Source organism: Megachile rotundata, chromosome 6 (assembly GCF_050947335.1).
Source record: "Megachile rotundata isolate GNS110a chromosome 6, iyMegRotu1, whole genome shotgun sequence".
In the NCBI taxonomy this organism is placed as follows: Eukaryota; Metazoa; Arthropoda; class Insecta; order Hymenoptera; family Megachilidae; genus Megachile; species Megachile rotundata.
Genome location: NC_134988.1, coordinates 3,542,602 through 3,567,881, shown reverse-complemented (window position 1 = coordinate 3,567,881; position 25,280 = coordinate 3,542,602). Strand labels below are relative to the sequence as shown.

At 38.3% G+C, this 25,280-nt stretch overlaps 1 protein-coding gene and 1 non-coding gene across 3 annotated transcripts; one reads left to right on the top strand and one right to left on the bottom strand.

Moving 5' to 3' along the window:
* Positions 1-2,492: 2,492 nt before the first annotated feature.
* LOC143264719 (5S ribosomal RNA) lies at positions 2,493-2,611 on the bottom strand. The gene has a single exon (XR_013038649.1). It is a non-coding gene; the product is annotated as a 5S ribosomal RNA (ribosomal RNA).
* Positions 2,612-3,404: 793 nt separating this feature from the next.
* On the top strand, positions 3,405-13,121 carry LOC105663162 (uncharacterized). Of its 2 annotated transcripts, none has more exons than XM_076532323.1 (2): positions 3,405-3,675; positions 9,680-13,121. In XM_076532323.1, the coding sequence occupies exons 1-2, from the start codon at positions 3,405-3,407 to the stop codon at positions 9,724-9,726; spliced, it is 318 nt and encodes a 105-aa protein (XP_076388438.1). In that variant the 3' UTR covers positions 9,727-13,121. The 2 variants fall into 2 exon arrangements, 1 of the variants encoding a protein (XP_076388438.1); XR_013038330.1 differs by lacking the exon at positions 3,405-3,675 and adding an exon at positions 8,454-9,607.
* Positions 13,122-25,280: the final 12,159 nt, after the last annotated feature.

Sequence of the window (25,280 nt, the reverse complement as noted above, 5' to 3'; positions counted from 1 at the left end):
GAGAGCGTGATGCCGTTTGATAATGCCTGTTTCGCCGGTCAGCGATTGGTGAGGCGAGGCAAATCTATAAAGATTTCTTCTTCTGATTCTTGGCCTTCCTTCGGTGGGACGGTGGCTGGCGGCCGTGGGATCCTCCGGACTTCCTCGGTCTGGACTGCCCTGCTTTCGACGGGACGTTCCTCCTTCTGTACCGCTCGAACGTCCCTTCGCCGCTTTTCGGTTTGAACGCCTCGGTTGAGGCGGAGAGACCAGGCGGAGAGTCGCCCCTACTGTGGCGACGGGGGCGCGCTTTCCCTGTGGTTTGTCTGGCTGCTGCACTTCGGCGGGCGGCCGTTTCTTGGCGGGCTTCCGTCTCCTCCTCTGTCGGCTCGTTCCGGATGCTTCCGGGAGGTGTGTTGGCAGTCCTGGCAAACTGGACGTGCCGGGTGCCTCGCTTCGGTCGAGTTCTGGTAGGCCAAGTGCTGGCGATTTCGGCATCTTGCTCGGTGGACATCCTGTGGATCCGGTGATCTCGAGAACATCTCTACATTGGATCTCTGGAAGGGTGCATCGGTAGGTGCCGATTCGGATGGTGGTCCCGAGCTGCTCGAGGAGGTCCACTCCCAGGATCATGACATAGCTCATGTTAGGCAGTACGGCGTAGCGGTGTTCCAGGCTCCGGCCATCGATGGTGATGACGCTGTTAATCTGGCCGGCGGTGGCAGCTGGGCTTCCATCGACGACTCGTACCTCCTCTGGCTCCTTATCCCAGTGGTCGCCATGCCACTGGCAGTACGCTGCTAGGTCACTGCGAAAGTATGATCGGGTGGCTCCGGTGTCCACGAGGGCCTCGCCTTTGTATCCCCACGCCTCGAAAGGGATGTAGATTCGCCTGTCCTCTTCTACCGGATGGACCGGCGTGTTGGTAGAGGTGCTGGTCCGGCGACGCCTCAAACGCCGCTCCGCGCGGCGTTTCCCTGCTGGTTGTGGCAGGGGCAGTTCCGAGTCTGGCGGCCTTCTGTCCCGCAGTGGCTGCAGAACAGTCTTCCCGGCTGACGACATTCGCTCCGGAGGTGTCCTCGTTGACCGCATCGCCAGCAGCAGGTCTCCCAATTGTAGCGTGCTCCCACTTCGGCTGCGTAGCTCCTCGGGGTAGCGCGTGGCGGACGCGCGGCCTGTACCTCCTGCTCCAACTCCTCGAACTCCGTGATCATACGGGGTAAGTCGTCCCTGGTGTTGAGGTCCGTACGGCGGATGTACAGCCTGTACTCGGGAAGCAGGTTGCGGTATGCATGGGTCAGCTGCTCCTCGTCGGTTAGGCCCCCATAACGTCGCATCATGGTTTCCAGGTCGGTCAGGTAGGGCTGCCCTGTTTTTCCGGGCTGCTGTATTCTCCGGAAAACTCGGCTGTCCACTTCGGCCGTGAGATGCTGCGGGCGGTACTCCCGCTTGAAGGCTCCCAGGAAGTTGGCCCATGTCCTCCATTTGTGCTGGTGGCTGTGGAACCAAGCCAGGGCTGGTCCCTGTAATGCCACCGCCAGGCATTTCAGGATACTACCCTCCGGCAGGCTGTACGTGGCCCGCAGATGGTTGAGCCAGTCGATGAAATCCTCTTGCGGAGTAGATCCCAAAAGGCGAAGTCGGTGATACGGTCCGGGATGATGGTCCGGCTTCCTCGGGGTCTCCTCGCTCCGTGGCCATAGCCCGAAGATGCTTGCCGATTCTGGCCCGTAGTATATCGAGGGTGCCGGTGGAGTCGAATTGGTTCTCCCTTGCAAACAAAATTAACTCGGCCTTTGTCCGGCGGTAGATCCACCCCACCGATGACACACACTGTATGTGAAACACTCTCTCTCGCAATTGAGAGTCCTTTTTCGGGCGCCAAAATGTAACACCTGTGGGCTCACGGTGAGCTCGCGCTCGCTGGGAGTCGCAGAGTCGGTTAGTCCGTGTTCGCTCGCTATACAAGTTCCGCGGGGGAAGGCAGAGATACTGGGAGCGGAGTTCCACACTTTGCCGATGATAGGTCGGGCCGGCTGCAGATAACACACGGGTGTCTTCTTGGCGGTCGGGATGTCCCCGTTTCGGAGCGTAGCTACGACGACAGGACCGGGAGATACAGGGGATATCGGCGGGCAGTAGGCTGCAGATAACACACTCTGTACTGTGTCCGCCCCCTGTCGGAGGAAACGAGGATACAACCAAAAATCGTCGGAGTACGGTATTCACGGTGACAGTTCGCTCGCTATGATTCGGTTTATGGATCGGTTCGCTCGCTACAACGGTACCGGACGCTCTCCGCTGGTTCGGTCTCTCGCGCCGTCTTATATCGCGATAGGTCGTGGAATTAGCTGCGAAAAACCGCGGCTCGTAATTCTCGTCCTCTGTCGGCGGCGCGAATAGTTCGCGCCTCAGTTATCGCGTTACAAATTTATTAATATAAAATATTTGAAAATAAAATGACTGGGAATTTTATAAAATGAAATTGTTGGAAAGTTTTCGAATAAAAAAAAAGCCAACAGCACGCGGAGTTCCCAAGCGGTCACCCATCCAAGTACTATCCGCGCCCAACTCAGCTTGACTTCGGTGATCGGACGAGAACCGGTATATCCTGACTAGTATGGCCGTTGGCTGGTAGATGCAGTATTTTATTTCGGATAATGATTGTAAACTTAAATATTAATATTAGGTCGAGTCATAAGTAACTTCCGATGCAGCTAAATAGATTTTATTGTGTGTATGGTGAGATTATGAAGGTATAAGTCACCACGAGTTGTTGAAGTCAAATTTAACGATTACTGCGGATAAATACATTCAGCAATTGCAAAGAGTGCAAGAGAAACTCCTAGAAAAGCGCCCTGCACTCGTCAATCGCAGAAATGTCATTCTTTTACACGACGACGCGCGACCGCATACAGCAAGGGTGACTCAAGAAAAAATTCTTGAGCTTGGATGGTCTGTTTTACCACATCCACCTTACTCCTCAGATCTTGCCCCGACAGACTACCACCTTTTCTGTTCCTTACAAAACTTTTTAAATGGAAAAACCTTCAATTCTGAAGAGCAAGTCAGGCAGGCTGTTGAAAGCTTCTTCCAGTCCAAACCAACCACATGTAAGTTTGACGTTACCCCAAACTTAGTGTGCCCGCCAATGCCACGTGACAGGTGGAGTGGGGGCGACTACGCAGTGCCCATGAAAACAACAAAACCGAGTCAGTGTAACGAAAGACTAAGAACGAATGTAAACACCGACAATTTGTACGGTTTTAGGTGCGGTATGCGTATTATGTAGATAGAGTATTATTGTTCATTATTATTGTTTAATTATTAATTATATTATAGTTTTTAACTGCAACCACGGATTGTTGTGTTTATTTATCCTGGCATAAAGTCCACCCAAGAAAGGCTTACAAAACCGTACAAATATGGGGGACATAAAAGCAAGATTCCACTTTGTCTCCGAGGCAGTGGACAGCAAAACTACGGAGGTTAAGGTCAAGACAATTCAATTGGAGGGACAACCGGAAATTTTCAGATTCCCTGAAGGGGCACAGACAAACGCTGAACACCCAAATCTTTTTGAAAATCAAGTAACGAAGGGAGTCGTCAAAAGCTTGAAACTGCGCAACAAATTTCGGAACGTCGTCATCACCTTGGCGGAAGGCAAATTGAAAGACAGTTATGTGGATCATGAAGGTAATGTTATTTTTGATGGGTATTATTTGGAAGCGATTCAGACTGATTCCCCTATCCCATCAAACCATCCTGCTCCTGAAAACCCACCCCAGGAAAAACCAATCCATTCTATTTCGAAAAATATAATATTGGAGAAGTTTAATGGAAAAAACTTTAACGCGGAGTCGTGGATGAAGATTTTCGTGGCAGAATGCAAACGACTCGAAATAAAAGAAAATAAATATCCAGAGGTCTTAAGATTATTTTTAGAAGGTCCCGCTTCAAATTGGTTTTCAATATTTTTAAAGACAAACTCGCTAACGTGTGAATGGGAACATTGGAATAAGTCATTTATGGATACATTCAATCAAAAATCGTGGTCTGAGATTGCGTATGCCTACACATTTAGATATCTAAATGGACCCTTTTTGGACTTTGCCTTGAAGAAGAGAAATATGTTGATAGACATAGACCCAGATCTAACGATAAATTCACAAATAAACTTAATTGTAATTGCTCTTCCGCACTTTGTTAAATCGCGATTAGAGAGGAAAAATTTAACAAACATAGACAACTTAATGTCATTACTGAGTCAAATGGAACCTATAAATAATAGAAATTTCAATGAGAAAAAAGATGACAAACAAAAATATAATGAAGATAGACAAACAAACCAACGCTCGCGGAAGCCTTGTGCATATTGTGAAAGTGTAGGTTTTAAAAATAGATTCCATCCAGAGGAGGTATGTCGTACAAAAACAGCAAACCGAAAAACAGACAAAAATGATAAAATCAAAATAGCTAATAACATAGAGATCGAAGATGCAGTATCTTTTACCGAGGAGGCAAAAAACGTATAGTGACCCCACTTATAAAATTAAAAATTCTTGTGAATGACAAACCAATTGTTGGTCTCTATGATTCAGGAGCCAACATTTCACTAATAAATTATGATTTTTGGGCAAAACAAAATCTAGATAAAAAGATAAGTGGGGATAAAAATATAAAAACTATTTCGGGAATTTCAAAATCCGAAGGTATGATTACTTTACCGGTAAAGGTTTTTAACATGAAAAAAAAATTTCCATTTTTTATAGTAAAAAGCAATTCATTTAAAGATGATGCACTACTTGGTTTAGATTTTATAAAAGAATTTAAATTATGTCAAGACGAAAATTTAAAAATAAGACAAATCAATAATACAGAAATAAACCAGGTAGAAAAAGAACAGGAAATGTCCGATAAGATATACACTGCTGATCGCAATATACAAAACATATTAAAAAATTACAGGAAAGTGTTTGCAAAAGGAAAATTTGATGTGGGTAGAGTTAAAAATTATGAAGCGGCAATAAAGCTAACGGAAAACAAATACATATCGAAAAAACCATATAAATGTTCGATACAAGATAAAATAGAAATAGAGAATCAAATTAAAGAATTAGTAAAAGCAGGATTAATTGAAGAGTCATGCAGTCCTTATGCGGCTCCGATTACATTAGTATACAAAAAAGAAGAAGCAAAAAAATCTCGCTTATGTATTGATTATAGAGAGCTGAATAGAATAGTAGTCCCGGAGAGTCAACCTTTTCCGCGAATCGAAGATATAACGTTACGTGCAAGAAATTGTAAATATTTCACAAAGTTAGACGTGAATTCGGCGTTTTGGTCGATTCCGGTGCGTAACAAAGACAAATATAAAACGGCATTCGTAACGCATCAAGGGCACTGGCAATGGTGTTGTTTACCATTCGGTTTAAAATCCTCGCCAGCAATATTTCAAAGAATTTTGTCCAGCGTCATAAGGAAAAGTAATTTAGCGGCTTTTACGATAAATTACATTGACGATGTTTTAATCTATTCCAAAAATTATGAAGAACATTTGAAAAATATTGAATCAGTTTTAAATGCGTTGCAAAAATATGGCTTCAAATTGAATCTATCAAAGTGCAAATTTGCACAACGAAAAATAACATATTTGGGTCATGAAATAGGCGATAATTATATAAAACCCATAAATGATAATGTAATCGCTATAAAAAATTTTCCAATACCACGAACAAGAAAACATGTGAGACAATTTTTGGGAAAATTGAATTTTTATTTGGAATACATTCCCCAGTCGAAAATAATATTAGAACCGTTCTATAACCTCTTAAGAAAAAATGTAGAGTTTAAATGGTCCAAACTGTGTCATGAAAGTTTTGAAAAAATAAAAAATTACTTGTGCTCAGAGCCGATTTTGGCCATCTTTGATCCTACGAATTCAATTTATATCTATACGGATGCAAGTTTACAGGGGGTGGGGGCAGTATTAAAACAACCCCAAAATGACGGGGTTATAAAACCAGTTTTTTTTTTCTCGCGAAAATTGTCAGAATCACAGAAGAAGAAAAGGGCAATTTATATAGAATGTCTGGCCATAAAAGAAGCTATTCTATATTGGCAGTATTATTTAATGGGACAAAAATTCACTATATTTACGGACCATAAGCCGCTCGAAAACTTTAATGTAAAAAAATGCAATGATCCAGAATTGAATCAAATACTAAACTATATTTCTCAATTTGATTTTGACATAGTTTATAACCCGGGTAAAAATAATTTAGAAGCTGATTGTTTATCCCGAAGCCCGGTTCTAGAAGAAAACAAAGACGACGAAACATCAGTAATAAAAATAGTACATTTTTTACAAATAGACGAAATAATAAACAATCAAAAACAATTAAAATTAGATAACAATTATGATATTGAAAATGACATAATTTATAAGACATTAAATAATAAAAGGAAAATTTGATTAACTGAAGAGTTTGGTATCTCTCTAATTAAAGATGTACACAATAAACAAGGGCATATAGGAACAAAACAATTAGAATTGACAATCACACAAAAATTTTATTTTAAAAATATGCATAAGCATATTAAAATGATATGTCGTTCATGCGAAACTTGCATTAAAAATAAGACCAGAATAGGAAACTTTAAAGCCCCACTATCACAACTAGGCCCAGCCTCAGAGCCGTTCGAGATCGTTGCACTAGATACGATAGGCGGTTTCGCAGGAAATAAAAGCACAAAGAAGTATTTGCATTTGTTGATCGATCATTTTACAAGGTATGCGTTTATATCAACGTCTAAAACACAAGGCGCGAAAGATTTTATTAAACTAATAAAAACAATAAAAAAGGACAATAACATAAAAACTTTATTCACAGACCAATATGCAGGTATAAATTCGAAAGAATTTAAACAATATTTGAGGTCCCAAAAGATAAACTTAATCTTCACAGCAGTGGATTGTGCTTTTTCTAACGGTTTAAATGAGAGAACGAATCAAACACTAATCAACAGGATAAGATGTAAAATATTTGAGAACAAAAATCGCCCATGGCCCATTATAGCACAAGAATGTGTCAAAGAATATAACAATACAATTCATAGTTCAACAGGTTTCACACCCAATTATTTGCTCACTGGAAAAGACAAATCAACTCTACTAAGCGAACTAAACCCTAGTAATGAACGTAACTTGAAAGAAGATAGATTAATAGCATTCCAAAATTCAATGAAAGCTCACAGACAAAATAAAAATTATTATGATAAGAATACAAATTATATAGATTACAAAGTTGGAGACCTAGTATATATAGTAAATGGTAATAAATTGAACAGAAACAAATTAGACCCAATTAGAACAGGTCCATATAAAATAAAAAATAAAGTATCTAATGTGATATACAGGGTGTCCCGCAATTAGTGTAGGACCCGAAAAGGGGTGGTAGGTGGGGCGATTCTGAACAACTTTTTCCTTTGCCAAAATATTGGTTGAGGCTCCATTTTCAAGTTATTAGCAAAAAACACTGACCAATGAGAGCGTGCATAGACCGGGCGCGCGAAAGCGTGAGCGACAGCTTCGAATATGACGGCCGATCGTCGTCGTGAACAAACGTATTAATACCACGTCGGTATAATGTCGGTATAACGTCGGTATAACAGGAAGCTATTAGGTGAAAATTAAATCGAATAATGAATTAAGAAGTTAAGAATAATATTAAATTCTTCGTAATTCGTGAATGGGAGATAAACCAATTAGTTGTTGTTTACCCAGACCATGTATCTTGTATTTATTTTACGCCTTCAAAAAGGAAAAAGAATAAATTCACGAAAATTCATTCTGTCGATTATTCTAATGAAGCAAACGAATAAATTCATGTTTCAAAACGAATGTGTACCTTCCCTATGAAATGGGATAAAATTGGAATAAAATATCTAATGCAGTACCTCATTGAAGTGAAATAAATCAATTGCTGCGTACGTATAATTTTAAAAATACGGAAACAACTTAAATAAAACTTACCCATTGATTCATGAAAAAACTAGCTTCGATAAAAAATATTTGTGTCACCGGGTAGATCCACCGATCAGAGCATCAACAGCTGATATCCTGGCAGGGTCAATGAACTCTCAATTTATTTCACTGTCTCTTTCTAATAATTGCACAACATAAGCACGACCGGTAAACGGACCGAATGAAAACGCGTGAACGATTATTCATAGATATGATGTTTAACGATACGCTATATTCTCATTATAAGAAATCCGAATTGAGGAATCGATATTATATTGTATTTTATTAGAAAACATTTTTAGACTGGCCACGGATCGCGGTTTCGTTCTCGATCGCGAGGCATACGTCGCGAACGGTTGCCATGCAACGATGATCTGTTGAACGACTGCGGCGTCGATCGACAGTCATCGTTTATTGTCGAAAGATACGTGTTGAAATAAAATGTATCGTTGTTTTTAATCAAAAATTCTGTTTTCTTGCTTTCAAGATAATATAGTTTAAATTATTTATGAATATTTGTTTATGTGTTTTCATTCGTCGTATTTATGTGTTGAACTCACAGTGAAAATTAGTGAAAATTAGGGAAAATTACAGAAAAAAGTGATAATGAAAACTAATAATGAAGGGTGACAGTGATAGGTGACAGTGAAGTTTCTTGAGAGTTTTTTAAGTTTCTATTATTTATGAGAACAGTAGGGATCGGTGGATTGACCCAGTGACAGAGATGCATTTTCATCGTGATTATTTGCGGTTCGATGGGTGAGTTACATTTAAATTTATTAATTATTCAATTCAAATTTTTATTTGTTGAATAGAAAAGTTATTTAATTTTTTAAAAATGAGAATTTGTTCTTTTTCATCATGACAATATCGAACGAAAATAATTTTCCATATTTTATACATTATTTCTTTGCCATAACGAATAAACGTATCGAATAAATTCGATTTACTTTGATTACGTGAGTAGAGACTAATTTTGTTATTTCTTATTCATGAATAAATGATAATTCAACAATAATCCAGATTTTTTTATTCATTATTTAATGTAACTTTCATGTAACAGCTTTCTATTATACCGACGTTATTCCGACGTTATACCGACGTTATACCGACAGTATCGATACATTTGTTCACGACGACGATCGGCCGTCATATTCGAAGCTTTTGCTTACGCTTTCGCGCACCCGGTCTATGCGCGCTCTCATTGGTCAGTGTTTTTTGCTAATAACTCGAAAATGGAGCCTCAACCAATATTTTGGCAAAGGAAAAAGTTGTTCAGAATCGCCCCACCTACCACCCCTTTTCGGGTCCTACACTAATTGCGGGACACCCTGTATATAGTTGATAGAGGATTCAGAAAGAATGAATCAAACCTTTTTCACACCAGTAAATTGATCCCTTATCACCCATTTCCTAAGCCGTCCACTCAACTTGAAGGGGGGGATGTAAGTTTGACGTTACCCCAAACTTAGTGTGCCCGCCAATGCCACGTGACAGGTGGAGTGGGGGCGACTACGCAGTGCCCATGAAAACAACAAAACCGAGTCAGTGTAACGAAAGACTAAGAACGAATGTAAACACCGACAATTTGTACGGTTTTAGGTGCGGTATGCGTATTATGTAGATAGAGTATTATTGTTCATTATTATTGTTTAATTATTAATTATATTATAGTTTTTAACTGCAACCACGGATTGTTGTGTTTATTTATCCTGGCATAAAGTCCACCCAAGAAAGGCTTACACACATTTTACAAGGAAGGAATTGATAAACTACCAGGAACATGGGAGAAGGTTATAGAAAATAGTGGTGAATATATAATAAAATAATATAATTTTGTTGTTTAATGAGAACGAAATAAATGTCTGATAAAAAAACGGAAGTTACTTATGACTCGACCTAATATATTGCAATAAAGGTGATAGCAACCCTATTTGTGGTGCATGAGATGCTAATCCAGGTTTAAGGGATACGCTGCCTACTCCATTTTGAAAAGTCCTAATGTGAAGTTCTGACGGCCAAGATGACCACTCGAAACGTTTACATACTGTCCTTATCCTTTAGCTCTATCGTTCTGAATGACCGCTCGGCCAATAGTTCCTATTGCCGAAAATATGTGCGAGTCAAAATGTCCATTTTTCTTTTCCAACTAATTGGGGCTGTAGGTTAGACCAGGGGTCGGCAATCTTTTGAATCGGAAGAGTCAAAAATTACAATTTACAAAATTTCGAAGTTTTTAAAGAGCCACAACATTTTTTCTTGCCAACAATAAATAGTAGTCGCATAAATAAAGTTTTTTGATAAAAAAAAACTAATCTATTTATTCATAAGAAAAAATATCTATTTATTCATATACATATAAGTAGTGTTTTTCACAACAAATTAGATAATATATATATGGCATTATTAGATAATTACTTATTATTTAAGTAAAAAATTAAAACAATTAACATTTACTTACAACACTAACAGTTGACGACAGCGACGACGCGTGTCACGGGGGAGGGATGCGGTGAAAAGCGAGTACAAGTAGTTGAGAGATAGAATCAGTGCCTAATCCTCGTTAATCGATTCAGAACGATGTTTAAATGTTTTTTTTTTTTTTTTTGATAAAATAAATAATATTTGCGTATGGAACTAAAGAGCCGCAGCTTCACATCCAAAGAGCCGCATGTGGCTCGCGAGCCGCAGGTTGCCGACCCCTGGGTTAGACAGATGCCCCTGGGTTAGCGTCCTACGTGCCAATAATAAGGTTCTCAGCAATATATTTCACAACTTCTTTCACTGTCACACTACAGTGAGGATTATCAATGATCGACCACTTTAACATAAACGACCAAACTATAGAAGAAACATTAAAGGACAATTGGCACAACATATGGATATTATATTTCATTGGAATGGTAGGAAATAGACATTTTAAATCGAAAAACAAAAGTCCGCATTCTGTATAATTGCAATTATAGCGTGCTTTGTCTTACACTTTATTTGTAATGTGTAATACAGGAGAGGTTTAACTTAAAATACTTAAAAGTGAGTTAAGAAGAATTTAATCAAATTGAAAATTAAGTATTTAAAATTGAATAGAAGGGAATTGTGTCCTTATTCATTGGAATTAAATAAAGAAGAAATATTAAAAAACAAGTTAACAGCACGTGGAGTTCCCCAACGGTGACATCGGAAGCATTAATACGGATAGTCAATAGTATGAACTTGTTGTCTTAACTTCGGTTTAAACAAATGTTAAATTGGAAATTAATGGAATATGGTTATGAGTATTAAACAAATAAAGAAATACTAAATAATTAAACAGAACACTTATAACTTTTTAAAACAAACTTTATATATTTAAATGAAGAAAACTAAGGAAGAACTACTTAAATAACTCGTTCTATTATGTCCGTGTGAAATCAGAATTTTTACGAAGGAAACAAACACGAAAGAGAATATCCGAATTATTTTATTTAACATTTGCGAATCAAAAATTTAACCGAGTGGCATCATATAAATAATCGATAATCTAACATACATAATTATCGACGTCTTATTACCGACATCAGTAAACGTTATCGACTTCTTATTAAATTTATTTTTGCCACTTTAATATGGAAATTCAACAGAAATCGATAATATTTTTTTAATTGGTCAGTAATAAATATTTACTAACAGTAAAATAAGTATAAACGTCTTCCTGCAATGTAATGCTTATTAAATCAAGCGAAGTGCAATGTCCCAGAAGTTGAAGTAAGACACAGCGCTCGTATAGGCAACAGAACCTAAGTGGTGGGCCTGTCTCCAACTCTATGGGGGTGACTAACAGGCCACTTTTACCGGGGTCACGTGCGTTTTTTGTTAAGGAGCTTTCCTTTTACCGGATCGATTGAGGGTTCAAATACTCTATGCTATAAAGTGGATATATATCGTCAAGATCACCTCATTTTTAAAATCCCGTAGAATTTTGCTGTGCATCACATAATGAACGACTATGCCATATACATATGTGGTGACGTAGTAATTATTACATATGCTTAATGTCGGAAATGTGTTTGAAACATTTCTTCGAGGAATACCATTATTGCCGCAATTTTGTTCCCTAACTTATTCAAACTATTCGTTACCTAATAAAATTGGCATATAGAATACCTATGTACTTTAACAATAAATGTTTTGTAATACAAATTTAATAAAATTAACAGTTACGTATAACGCAAATATAATTGTTTCTTATTTATGCTTAAAAATGACGTTAACTGGTAGTGTAATATCGTCCGATATGATCCGGTTTAGTATCGTGCGGCGCGTCAGCGCAGCGGGCGCACACTCGTAATGTTTATAATAAAAATCTGTGGAATTGTAGGAGGCAATATCGTATATATATATCAATGGATTTGTAATAAAATTTTCTACACTTTCTGTCATTATACAAATTTGAATAAATTGTAAAATAAGGTTATGAACAATTTTTTTGTTATAAACAAATTGTATTTTGCACAATTTGTTAGCATCCTGTTATTGTACGTAAAAAACCATACAACTTTTCTATTCGAAGTTTTAATGTATCTCGTATGGTTTTTGAGATAGCCAAAAGGGGTTGAAACTTTAAGGAGTCGTTTCCACGTCTGAGCCGATAAAAAAAAATACGTATCCCTTATTTTTGTCTGCTTAACAAACGTACGAAGTTTCATCAAAATCGGAGAGAGACACTTCCGAGCCTTTCCTTGCCAGTTAAATAACGAACAGAATAATTCAAAATAGTATTCATTTATTCATTTTTCGCGAATACATGATAAGCAAATTTGAATCAGACTCATCTATTGTTTAAAAATAATCCTGTTCTAGTAAAATTGTGTTCTCGTGACTTCATCGATCCTAATCTTTCGTAAAAAGACAAACTGCATAATAACTAATGTCACAACCTTGTGAACGTAAGTTTGCTTATTTAGATACGCCCGGAAACGGGCGTTGCTTCTACGAATTATGTCGTTATACATGTATTTTGTATGAATTCTCTCTGGTTTAAGCCCAGCTTGGGCTTCTCAGTAAGAATAAAAGAACTTTAATCTACAAATGATTTAAATGGAGGGTTCGGACCGCCAGGTACTGGACAGCGGAGTGGTCTAACTGGTCATTAGAGAAAGTTAGAAACCTTTTTTCTGTTTATAATGAACATAAGACAATATACGAGGTGTGACACAAAAGTAACGAGACTAGGTCTGTAACTTGAAAAAACAATGGAATTAGCAGCAATTATTTTTGTGGCATCATCCCACATACCTCCTCTATCCATGTTGCCAATTTCGATTGAATCGGTCATACCATTTGGAAATATTGCGTTATTTAGTGAACACGTGCAACTGCATTCTGCCGGAAAAATGTCTAACGTAAAAACCGAACAGCGAATAAACATCAAGTTTCTTGTAAAATTTGTTGAAATCTGTTGTAACATGTTATGAGACATGTATTTTTACCTATGACTCACAAAGTAAGTGCCAGTCGATGCAATGGAAGTCTTCAGGAACCCCAAAATCCAAAAAAGAACGCATGTCAAAATCAAAATTCGACAATAATGGAATTGTAATGATTGAGTGGTTTCCCAGTGGTCAGACTGTTAACTAACACTATTACATTGAAATACTAAAAAGACTTCGTGAAAAAATTAGGAAAAAAAAGCCACAGTTGTGAAGCGATGGATGGCTGTTGCTCCGGGACAAAGCATCCGCTCACACGGCACTATCTGTCAAGCAGTTTTTGACCAGCAAAATTATTATTCTGATAGGGAATCCTCCTTATTCGCCTGATTTGGCTTCATGCGACTTTTTTTTATTTCCTAAAGTTAAATTTTGCTTAAGGGGAACCCATTTCACCTCAGTTGAAGAGGTTCAGGCAAAAACGGAGAATAGTCCGAAAGGACTTCCAAAAACCTCGTTCCAAAATTGTTACCAGCAATAGCAGCGCCGAATGCATAAGTGTGTGAATGCTGAAGGGGACTACTTTGAAGGTGATAATGTCACGGAGAACTGATTCTGCAGGTACAATGATTTATTGGACTAGTCTCGTTACTTTTGTGTCACACCTCGTATTCTGCAAAACCAACACACTTACATAAATGTCTAGCAATGAGAAGTTTTGTTTACTTATCACAATATTAAATCGCACGCATAAGAAAGTATATTTACTAATTTTGTAAGACAATTTTTGTTTCGTTCAATTTACTGATTTTCAATGAATCGACGTTCAATGATACGAAAGGAAATTAAATGCTTTAAGTGAAATCTCAATTGGTTATATATATATATTTAAATTGGTGGTTGGAGTCAATGCCTCAATGAATAGCACGATTGTGGATTGTCACAGCACATTTTACACTCGGCCGATAAATCGGAGGAGATGTTCCGGTGGAGACTCGCACAAAGTCGAGATAAGGTTGAGACACATAAGAGTTTGTCAAGAGGAGTTTGTTGGGGCTCAAGACTTGCTCTGATGCCGGACGCTGATTCCAACAGTACTGATCCGATCGGATAATTCGCGACGCGAATAGTACAGTAACACACAGATTGACCTTGTCGAGCAGCTCGGGAAAAGTCAAACGGTGCCTGCACTATGAGATTCATACGCTTATTGAGAACAACCAGAAGATGTCGGCAGGCATATGTGGACTGGGCGACACTTCGGTTACCCAATCTGAATATGAACCCTATTCGACTAAATTCACCTCCAAACAGAGTGAAAGCAGTGCCACACGGCCGTGTCCACCTCTTCAGAAAGGCATTTGAGAACAACCAAGGAGTAGCGGCAGAGCACTTTCGTGAGCTAGGCGATACTCTGATTACTCAAACGAGTCTGTGAGCTGTACCCCGATCAAACATGTATGGCAGAAGTCATACAATTCTACATCAGCGAGACTACCTCTCACAAGGGCACACAGGTACAATTAGAAGATACGACGGGACACTTTACGTGGGCCGAACGACACTTCAATTGCCTTTACGAGCCTGAGAGCTGTACCACACCAAAATGTACAATTTAAATGATCTCAGTCGCTATTCACAACTGTGGGAATATCGTCTGAAGTTATTAAAGAGAATTGACTACCAATCAACCGTTAGTTACCACCACTTTACCCAATGAATTTAGAAATTACCGTATTCGGTTATTCGCTTTAATACAAATTAATATTTATGTTTTGACTACTACGCTGTATACGACCGAATAATTATTAGTTAGACCAGTAGTGGGGATACAATTTTAACATTTACGGTAGAGATCTTTTTAACAATTATGGAGAGAATACTGTAATAACAGGATGTTAACGAATTTTGCAAAATACAATTTGTTTATAACAAAAACATTTTTCATAACCTTATTTTACAATTTATTCAAATTTGTATGACAAAAAGTGTAGAGAATTTTATTACAAAACCATATACCAATACACGATACGATATTGCCTCCTACAATTCCTCAGATTTGAAGAATTGTTACGAAATCTTATTCTGTCTATGCCACCGTTCAGCTTGAACGATCGACTCCTCGGTTTGAGGCGTTTACGCGTTGTGGATAAAGTGTCGGCTTGACGAATTTATCAGTTCGGTTTGACCTCGCGATCGCGTACCGTGTTTCGCAGAAAAGATATTTATTGAACCGACTCGATTTGCTTCCAGACGTAGAGTATCGAATTTGATACTCGCATCGACCTCCTTCGATCGTTATCGAGTGGGGATCGATGCGCACGCATAATTAGTGAAAGTGGGGTAAGTATTCTACCGGTAACCCCATTAAATAATGATCACGACGTGTGCTCGGAGTAGGGATACCCCATGCCGCGGCAATATATGAACAGATATATACGGTGTTCTTATATTATGTAACCAGCACGGTTACAACCTGAAAACTAATTTCACTTTACTGTCACTTCTAATTGGTATCTTTAACTGTAATATTTTGCTACCACTGTTCACTAATTTCCTAATGAAATAACCACAGATAAAGAACGCGAATGAAAACGCGTAAACAATTATTCATAAATTGTTTCAGCTACTTTTTATTTTCTCTTTGATGTTAAATACCCGAGGATCTGTTCTACACTGCCGATCACAACGCGACGAACATTTTCGACGGAAAATTTAAACAAGAATCTCATGCAACAAGGACGTTTGACAGTCAAATGAAAGTGACAGTATGCCTTTCTTTAGAAAAAGGCGAAAATCGTTTTTGCCTTTTAGGAAAGGAAAGGGTCAACGGTTTTCTCGGATGCCTACGAAGCGAGTGTCCAGCGAACAAACCGGAGGCGTTTAATTATTTTATGATTCTTTGACTCGACGCGACGGTCCGAACGGCCGAAGACATTGCCCGGAACTCTCGCTTTCTTCAAGCTCGAAATATTTGGAGTCACAATCGGCAGTTTAAGAGTTTCGAAGCGAAACGTTGAAGAGAAAAAATCACAGAAGTTATTTTCGGATAATCGTTCACGCGTCACTGCTTATTTATCCATCGTTATTATGTTAGGAAATTAGTGAAAAGTGGTAAAAAAATATTACAGTGAAAAGTGATAATAAAAAGTGATAGTGAAGTGAAGTTGCGCATTATTTTTACGAATAGTTACGACCGATAGAACAATCTAGTTACAAGATTTTGTGTAAATCTAAAGTTACAGAAGTTTAATTTACTCGACTTCTGTTAATTACGGGTTGTGATGTCCGTCCTCGTATATTAATTGGCCAATAGTATTTCTGCAAAAACCCTGTACGTAAGCTCTTCATCCATTTCTTCACTAGATTCCATCTAGTACGTCAACGTGTTGGTCGTGTTTGATTTTTGTATAAAGTTAGGAACTAGACTAGGATTAAGTTGTGTAACAATAAATTAACTATTTTAAAGTTAAACCATCTTAATTCAAACCCCGTTTCCCAATATAAAAGCCTAAGACTATTTGTCACCGAAAGCCTTGATAATATTATGCAGGCTGCTACAGACGCTGACAGAACAGATTCCTCAAATAAAGGAATCAGCATATTAGGTAGTATACATATAGAAAAAACGCGCAGCAACGCGACGACCAATAGAAATCATTCGAAGTAATAGTTCAAGTTATAGTTAACTTACTAACAGTAGATTAAGTATAGTTGTTTGGAGTGTAATAATCCCAAAATTGTACAAATAAATAAATAAAGTTAAAAGTGGTATTCGTCGTTGAAGGATTTCAACGGCCAATCATTTGTTTTTAAAAAAGTGTGTTTTGTATTGAGGATGTGATAATAAAAAGTTGGTGACAGCGATGGAATCACTTCAGTATCGCCACGACAAGGAGTACAAGCGGTTGACCTGAAACAATGGATACTAATTAACTCCCTGAATATAACGTAAGGACGATGGCTACGAGAAGCAATTGTAAATATGTTCCAATTTACTACTCATAGTACCAATGTACCCTTCAACACTAGCTCGAACGCATCAGATTCAATATTATCCGAAATGGCAATTAATAACATAGATCTCCGCGAAATGCAGAGCGTCCTGCAAGAAATAATAGACGTAGTAAACAGAGAGCATGGAAATAGCAGGCAGCCAGCGGTCACAATCAAAGATAAAGACATTCTAACACCTAAAGAAGCCATTGAAATAGTACAAGATTTTGACGGAAAATTACAAAGTTTAGAGTCATTTATAGCTGAAATCGACGAAATAAGAAAGCTAGTACCACGCGAAAAACAAAATTATTTCTTCCGTTTAATTGAACCAAAAATAATAATATATGTGTAAGATAATAAGGCAGTAGCAAAATTCTCAAAACCTCGCAATCCTAAACGTAAGGTCTCTGTGGCTATTACCAGAATTTCATGAAAGATTTTAGCAAGACAGCGAAACTGTTAACAAGGTTTTTGAAAAAAAAATCGGTTGAATGGAAATGGAAAAACCACAAGACAAGGTATTTGAAACATTGAAATCAGCGTCGATTATGAAATCATTGCTACAATTTCCGGACTTGTAATACTGTTCATACTACTGAAACGGTTATGCACCGTTGATTTACTTACCAAACAGTATTGCATGTCTACATTCGAACGGACTCCACCTCTTACAATTTGACGACATTTTCCATAAACAATAAAATAATTTTCAGAAAAAAAATACACCGACTTCGAAATGCACTAAAAAGTATAAAATAATTTCTATTTCCTAATGAAGTAATTTCTATTTCTTTGAATCATACAATTACGTCACAGATATGAATTAAACCTATTTACTCGTTAGGTAGTATATTAAATACATTTCAACCTTTTCGGAGGCGGCGCATAATTAAAAGATTTTCTTGAACATGTCAACCTTTGGACAGCCAAACATAGGCAAAGCTTGTATAGCTATTTTTTTTCTATACATATAATCCGACAGCACGCCGCGAAGTAGGTGTTAATGCGTATAGAATGTAACTATGGTCTATCTAGCCCTTTGCGAACGGGACGGTTCGAAGTGAACCGTACCGTGGGGCCGAGCTCCTGCCGCGATAGTCATTAAAAATTGCCAGCGCATATTTGTGCTTTAACGCGGTTTTCGTTCATAGCATTCCAAGTCAAATTCTGGACATATTATATGTACATGCACAGATTTATGTGCATGCACACATGTACGCGTTTCTCGGCTCTATCAGTTGTTTTCGCGGAACGCATATATGAGTTCTTTGGCCAATTTGACGATTTACGCAGAACGCATATATGCGGTGGTAGTCCGCAAAGGGATAGATTCATAGAGTATGCGACGGAAAGACTCGATCGCCGCATATGCTATAAAGATAGAGCCAATCTGCCGCAAATTTGGTGATTCCCGCGTCGTGGGCTCCGTTTATAGGTTCTTAGAGCCATGGCTTTCACATGCGAACGAAGTCAATTCAATTTCATTTATATCAGAAACGTTGCAAAATGAAGATGCAGTCGTTACATTTACGTATATTACCAGATATATCTATAATGGTTCGTATTCTTTCTCAGGATTTATTAATTTCCAATACGCCATAGCACAATCAACTGGTTATTGGCAGGAACATTTAGTGAGGTATTTTTAATTTTGCGCCGCCTCCGAAAAAGTTGAAATGTATTTAATATACTACCTAACGAGTAAATAGGTTTCATTCATATCTGTTACGTAATTGTATGATTGAATGAAATAGAAATTACTTCATTAGGAAATAGAAATTATTTTATACTTTTTAGTGCATTTCGAAGTCGGTGTATTTTTTTTCTGAAAATTATTTTATTTCACGCTTTTTAGTGAAATGGGGAGAATTGTATAGGATACTGTGAGACAGTTCTTCCGGGCTTTTTTTTGTCTGCGTAAATGCCATGAGCATAATTAAGTAAAAGACAACATGGATATTCGTTTTTCAATTTTTTTTGCAACAATAATCCTTCGCAACTAAAAAATGAAAAAATTTTTGGTAATGGTACCAATGGGGAGTCAGACTCTACAAGATGCGAAAGGCTTTGTTCCGATCGCACCACCCACCTAGGAAAAAACCGACGAACATGCATAGAAAAAAAAATAAGGGACACTCTTTCAGGGACAAGTACAAACTAATTACATCATGATTGAGGGTGCTTCATCCATTTGTTCTTTGTTAACTTTCTTTACAAAAATTTACTGCGCATGTGTATCTCTTACGATTTAGGATTGCGCAAGGGTCAAAGTATCCGTAAAATAACAGCAGATCCTGCGCAACAAATTTTCTAACAAATCAAATTGATGCATTTTTAGAACGATACGGAGAGTGTACCAAGCAATGGGAATAATACACCAACGTCAACGTGAACTCATCTTGCTGCATAAGTCGCGTGTCAAAGCGGCAAAGCTTAGTTAGTGTTTTGGTACAGTGCATTGTAATTGCCCTTTCTTGTCTTTCCCGTGCATAGCACGGGGCGTTCCACTAATATTAATAACAATAGTTTAATATCACGAAAACTAAAGTTTTCCGTCAATTATGCATAAAGAAAAACTCGTTCAGAATCATGCCACTAATAACGTATTAGAAGGACATTAAAATCGTTCGAAGTTGGTTTCAAAAGTTAACAACAATTTTCGCTATTATCTCGAAAACTAAACCTTTCCGCGAAATTTGTATATGAACAAAATTGTTCAGAATCATGTCCGTGATAAGATATTAGAAGCGCACTAAAATCGAGAGAAGTTTATTTCAAAAGTTGCCGGTTGTTTTGCAATAACAATACTTTGCAATTAAAAAATGAAAAATTTTTTGATAATGGTATCAATGGGGAGTCAGCACCTACCATATGCAAAAGGTTTCGTTCCGATCGGTCCATCCAATTAGGCATAATCGGCGAACATACATAGAAAAAGAAAAAAGTTGCCGGTTTGTTTGCAATGACAACACTTTGCAATTAAAAAATGAAAAATTTTTTGATAATGGTACCAATGGGGAGTCAGAATCTACCAGATGCAAAAGGTTTCGTTCCGATCGGTCCACCCAGCTAGGCGTAATCGGTGAACATACATAGAAAAAAAAAAATATATACTGATCGAATTGAGTAACCTCCTCCTTTTTCGAAGTCGGTTAAAAACCCGAATAGTTCCGGACCAAATAGAAACCGGTTCAGTTCCAGTGTTCAGAATTGCGAAAGATGTCATCGATAGGGACATCTCGCTAAGAGACAGTCTCATCTGGCCATCTCGGATGACAGTCTCATCTGACCATCTCCTATCAACCCGCCAATGTTTTGGTATTAAACAAGAGATGCGCCATACTTCAAGACCAGGACATGTTCAACGAGATTATAGAACTTTAGTCAGGGATAACGGCGGAAATAATTCAAACTATCGACAAGAAGCAGGATCAAATAGAGAATCCAAACCACGTTTAAACACAAACACTGCTAATATCAGACAGCCAGGTCCAAACGAAAGAACGATGGACTCGTACAGAATAAACTGTACCGAGGGACCAGCTAGGCCTACAAACGTTGTTACGATGTTACATCCGAGAAATATTCCTTTTCCGTCGGTATTCGGGTCGCGACCGAGATGAGAGAATTGACCCGCAGGAATGCTTTAACGCGGCTTTCTGCGAAAGTAATCACGAAACTCCGAAATTTGCGTGAATGACAATATGAATGAACTCGATTTGGCACGCTTTCGGGCACAAAAACTGCCGACAAGCGCGGGTGACCGGACTTTAGTAACCTAGTGACGATTTAACTTGAAAATCCAAGTTTAGTTCCCGCGTTTATATGTCGAGGTTTTTCTCTTCGCGCTCGGCCAGCGGTCAATCGCGTATCGTATCTCCGGGTCCGACAATACAAGACCCGTAAACAGTTAATTTCGGGAGTGCGTGCGCCATCGCATCGAACCACCGCAAGAAATAAGACTCACGTTGACGTCTAGATAGCGAGGCAGTACCCGAAATCGAACCGCCATCAGTCACGGCAATAAATGTGAATGAGAAACAGAAAATATCGTTTTTGTAAGTAAAGGGAAAGAACGTTCATAATAAAACCCAAGTGTAACATCCCGGGAAGAATTTTTTTATATGGCAGTCCTATGTTCAATTCAATTATCCACCAATAGTTTAGTTACCGACAATAACAAACTGTTACCGACGGTACATTATATATTAGTTATCCTGTGTATTTAGCTTTGACAGTCGGTAATCATTAGATATATATATATATATCAATATTCTTAATTTTAATAATTGTTTTATGTTTCTAATTTAAAAAGAGTAATATGTTTCATTAAATTAATCAAATGTTAAGTTAATTTATTTAAAACAAGTTAATGTATTATTTTATAGGCTATTGTAATAAATGTATTCCGCAATGCTATGTGCCTACGTGCCGCGAAGCTAGCCCCGAATTTCCTGGAATTCTCGCGTAGTCTTAGAGAAGGATAGAAATACATTTTACAATTGCGATATTATTAATTATTAAAAACTATTAGTTAAACAAATCAATCAATACAGATCGAGCGTACTAATATTATGTTATTCGGAACTGAAGTCAAACGTTAGTTTATTGCACTGAATATTGTAAATTATAATATTATTCAATGGAATGTTCTAGAAGCATCCTATGCTTATACATCTAGCTCCGAACCGTATAGAAGTCGTGCGTAGTACATAGAAAAGGATAGAAAATGCAATTTCATTAAAACACTATTAAATTACTATTTTTATATCAGGAATATAAATCATTATGTAGAATGCGATATTAATAATGTAATTAAACCGTTCGTTTGTACAATTAATGTCTAATTACGAATTTATAAGACAATTATATATTTCGACGTTATGGGGGTTTTCCGAGAATTCGCCAGGCTGGCGAGTATAAAAGGCCGAGCGGAGCTCGCCAAAATTGCAGAACAGTTTTCGAAGTCGAGCCAGCTAGAAGTCTTCAGATAAGTATAACCGGAACAGTTTTCGCTGTGAAGAGCCGCAACGATTCTTAATACTTGACTGGTAAAGCGGGTATACGCCATTTGGATACTTGGTCGTGGGTCGTTCTAGTAGCTAGCTAACGCAGGCTCCCCATTCAAACGGTCTCGTATCTGAAACTCCTTTAGGAGAGTGCTATACTTGGCGCCAAGAAAGGCTAAGATATCGAAAGGATAGCTCTCAGCTACTCATATTTGATTTTACATCGGATTGCTAACGCGCCATCAGATTCTCGGAGCTCGCTCTGGGTCGTTTCGTAGCTAGCTAACGCAGGCTCCCCATTTGAGCGGCTTGGTCTCTGAAGCCCGTGTCTTTTGGGTGGCAGTTCAGCAATTACGATTTTATATTAGAATCAATTGATTTGCTACCCTGTCAACTTATACTGTTCACCCTTTTCCTGTATCGTTGGGTCGTTCTAGTAGCTAGCTAACGCAGGCTCCCCAATTAAGCGATCTGGTTTTGGCTGTCAGTGTTCGTTTTGACGAAAAGGGTCATGTACAATTAGTTGTCGAGTCAGACTAAAAGAGTAACTGTTCCGAGATAATAATTCATTTAGATTCAAACAAATTTTGAACTTGAATTAATAAAAGAATATTGTTCTGTCATCAGCGTAATCTCAGTAGTCGACTACACCGCGTTAGATATCAGATAAAATCATTAATCTGTCTAACTTTGCGAAAGCGTATTTAGGTACACTTAGAGAATCACACTTAGGTCGTGTTCCTCGCTGCGGTAGACTATCACGCGCTAGTATTAATAATTTCGTAAAAGATTTTTCATTATATAAATTATAAACGTATTAATCAATATAAACTTTGTAATTGCGATAGCGTTCGAGACGAGAACTGAATAATATAGAACAGGGGTGGCCAACCTGCGGCTCGCGAGCCACATGCGGCTCTTTGAAGGATTATTTGTGGCTCTCGATAAATGTACCCACGTTCCCTTTTCATTTTTGTGCTATTATATTTTGAAAAATTATTATCATTCCGTATGTGTTTCAAAATGTCTTTGAAATTACTGACGACAAATATGAAAGACTAAGTGCAACGTTGTAACAAATTTCATTTCCGTCCAAGTTAAGAATGATATGACTCATCGAAAACTGCGCTATCGAAAATTGCGGCTCGCGAAACATTTCAAATTTTGAAAAATGGCTTGGACTATCAAGGAGCTTGGCCACCCCTGATATAGAATATCGAATTCAATTAATTATATAAAAGCGAAGTTAGCTTCATCCGAAAACAGACTTAGGTACGATCTAATATAAAGTATTACCTAGCGAGAGTCATTTAGTTAGATTCATAATTATCTATTACGTATTGCTCAATTTGCCAAGTTCTGTTATTTCTATTATTAATATTATATCAAATCTATTCTAGTTTCTTTAATCAAACCAGTATACTTTTCATATTTTGTTATTTGTTACTTGTTATTTGTTAAATTCATCATCTTCGTTATTTTATTGAATAAACCCTTATTGTTGAAAGATATTGACCTGTGGATTTCACTCCTTAACCGCACACCACACGAATCCCACAATCTTTAGATTTAGTTATTTTCCAAAACGAGTCGTTTAATTGGTAAAAGCCGCTCTTTACCTTCTTAGCGTTAGTAACTATCTGAACTTAGGTTCCAGAGTCGTTACACAAGTGTAAACAGATTGAATGCCTAGTCAGTTTGGAATAGCCTCCGTTGTCGAATTTCCCTGACTAAGGTAAAAACCGAAGACCTACGTGAACTACACATCAAGGAGGTTAAGGTCAAGGAGTGCGTTAGCACTTTAAAGATCAAGAACCCCCGAATTAGAGTGCGACGTAACAATCTAACTGAAACCAGAAATGGAAAATATCGTATATAATTATATTGCGTAAACATTAACATGCCGAGTGATAGGGTTTGGTCAAGCCCTTGTATTGCACGAAGTGCCGTCTAAAGTCTAAGATGGGATCGAAAGACCACCCAATGTTATGCGGATTGGGGCCGCGAAAGAACACTCACTGTTTATATGATATGATAGTTTTTAATAATATATATATATGTGAGTGTGTGTGTGTAAAAGGTGTGTGTTTGTGTGTGATTTAATGTGTATGTTCTAAATACTCAATATTCTATGTACTAAACTCTGTTCTATGCTATACTGTTTCCTGATCTTTACTGTCTATCTGTTCTGTTGGTATCTAACTATTTTCGAGTTTTCTACCTTAGTTAACACCTCTGTTCTCCTTTCCATTGCGCCCTTAGCGTGGTACTTTTCTGGAAGGGGAACAGAAGTTCCTACAGGGGAGGACGGCGTTTCGGGGAGAATCTGGGTTTTTCCCAAATTTCGTGACGTAGCTCCTGGTCTGCGGAAACCGTTATTTTGGAGGCCCAGATCGCCCTCTGACCTTCTAATCCTCGAGGTTTATGACATGGTCTGTGTCACTGAAGCCAAAAACTCTAATGACTAGTGCAGCAATAAATAAATCTGCTAAAAACTACAAATTGTCACGTACCATCGTAGTGCTGGCACGCAGATGGTACGGATACTAAATTATAGGGTTCAAAAGTGACAGCTTTCCCTCGTCATGTCGTAAACCTCATCTATGCGAAACTCTAACACCGAGGTTAACAGATTCACCTCCGCTGCGTACTCCTCCCGCACTTCCTGTAACTGCGCCATTAGCTTCAACCTGCAGATCCTCAATGGATCGGGGACCGCAAAATTCTCCCGAAATGTCACAGTACGACATGTGGCGTATGTCCCGAGATGAGGAAGATTGTGTTTATCATGCGTTAGAATCGGTTCTGCGTTTTGACCCTACGTTCACCTCTTTTGAAAGTTTTCTATCTGCTGTAACG

Bases quoted from the DNA above. Each gene is read 5' to 3' on its own strand.
- LOC105663162 (XM_076532323.1), top strand. From the start codon at position 3,405: ATGGGGGACATAAAAGCAAGATTCCACTTTGTCTCCGAGGCAGTGGAC. The intron at 3,676-9,679 runs GTAATGTTATTT...ATTATATTATAG, and splicing joins CAGTTATGTGGATCATGAAG to TTTTTAACTGCAACCACGGA.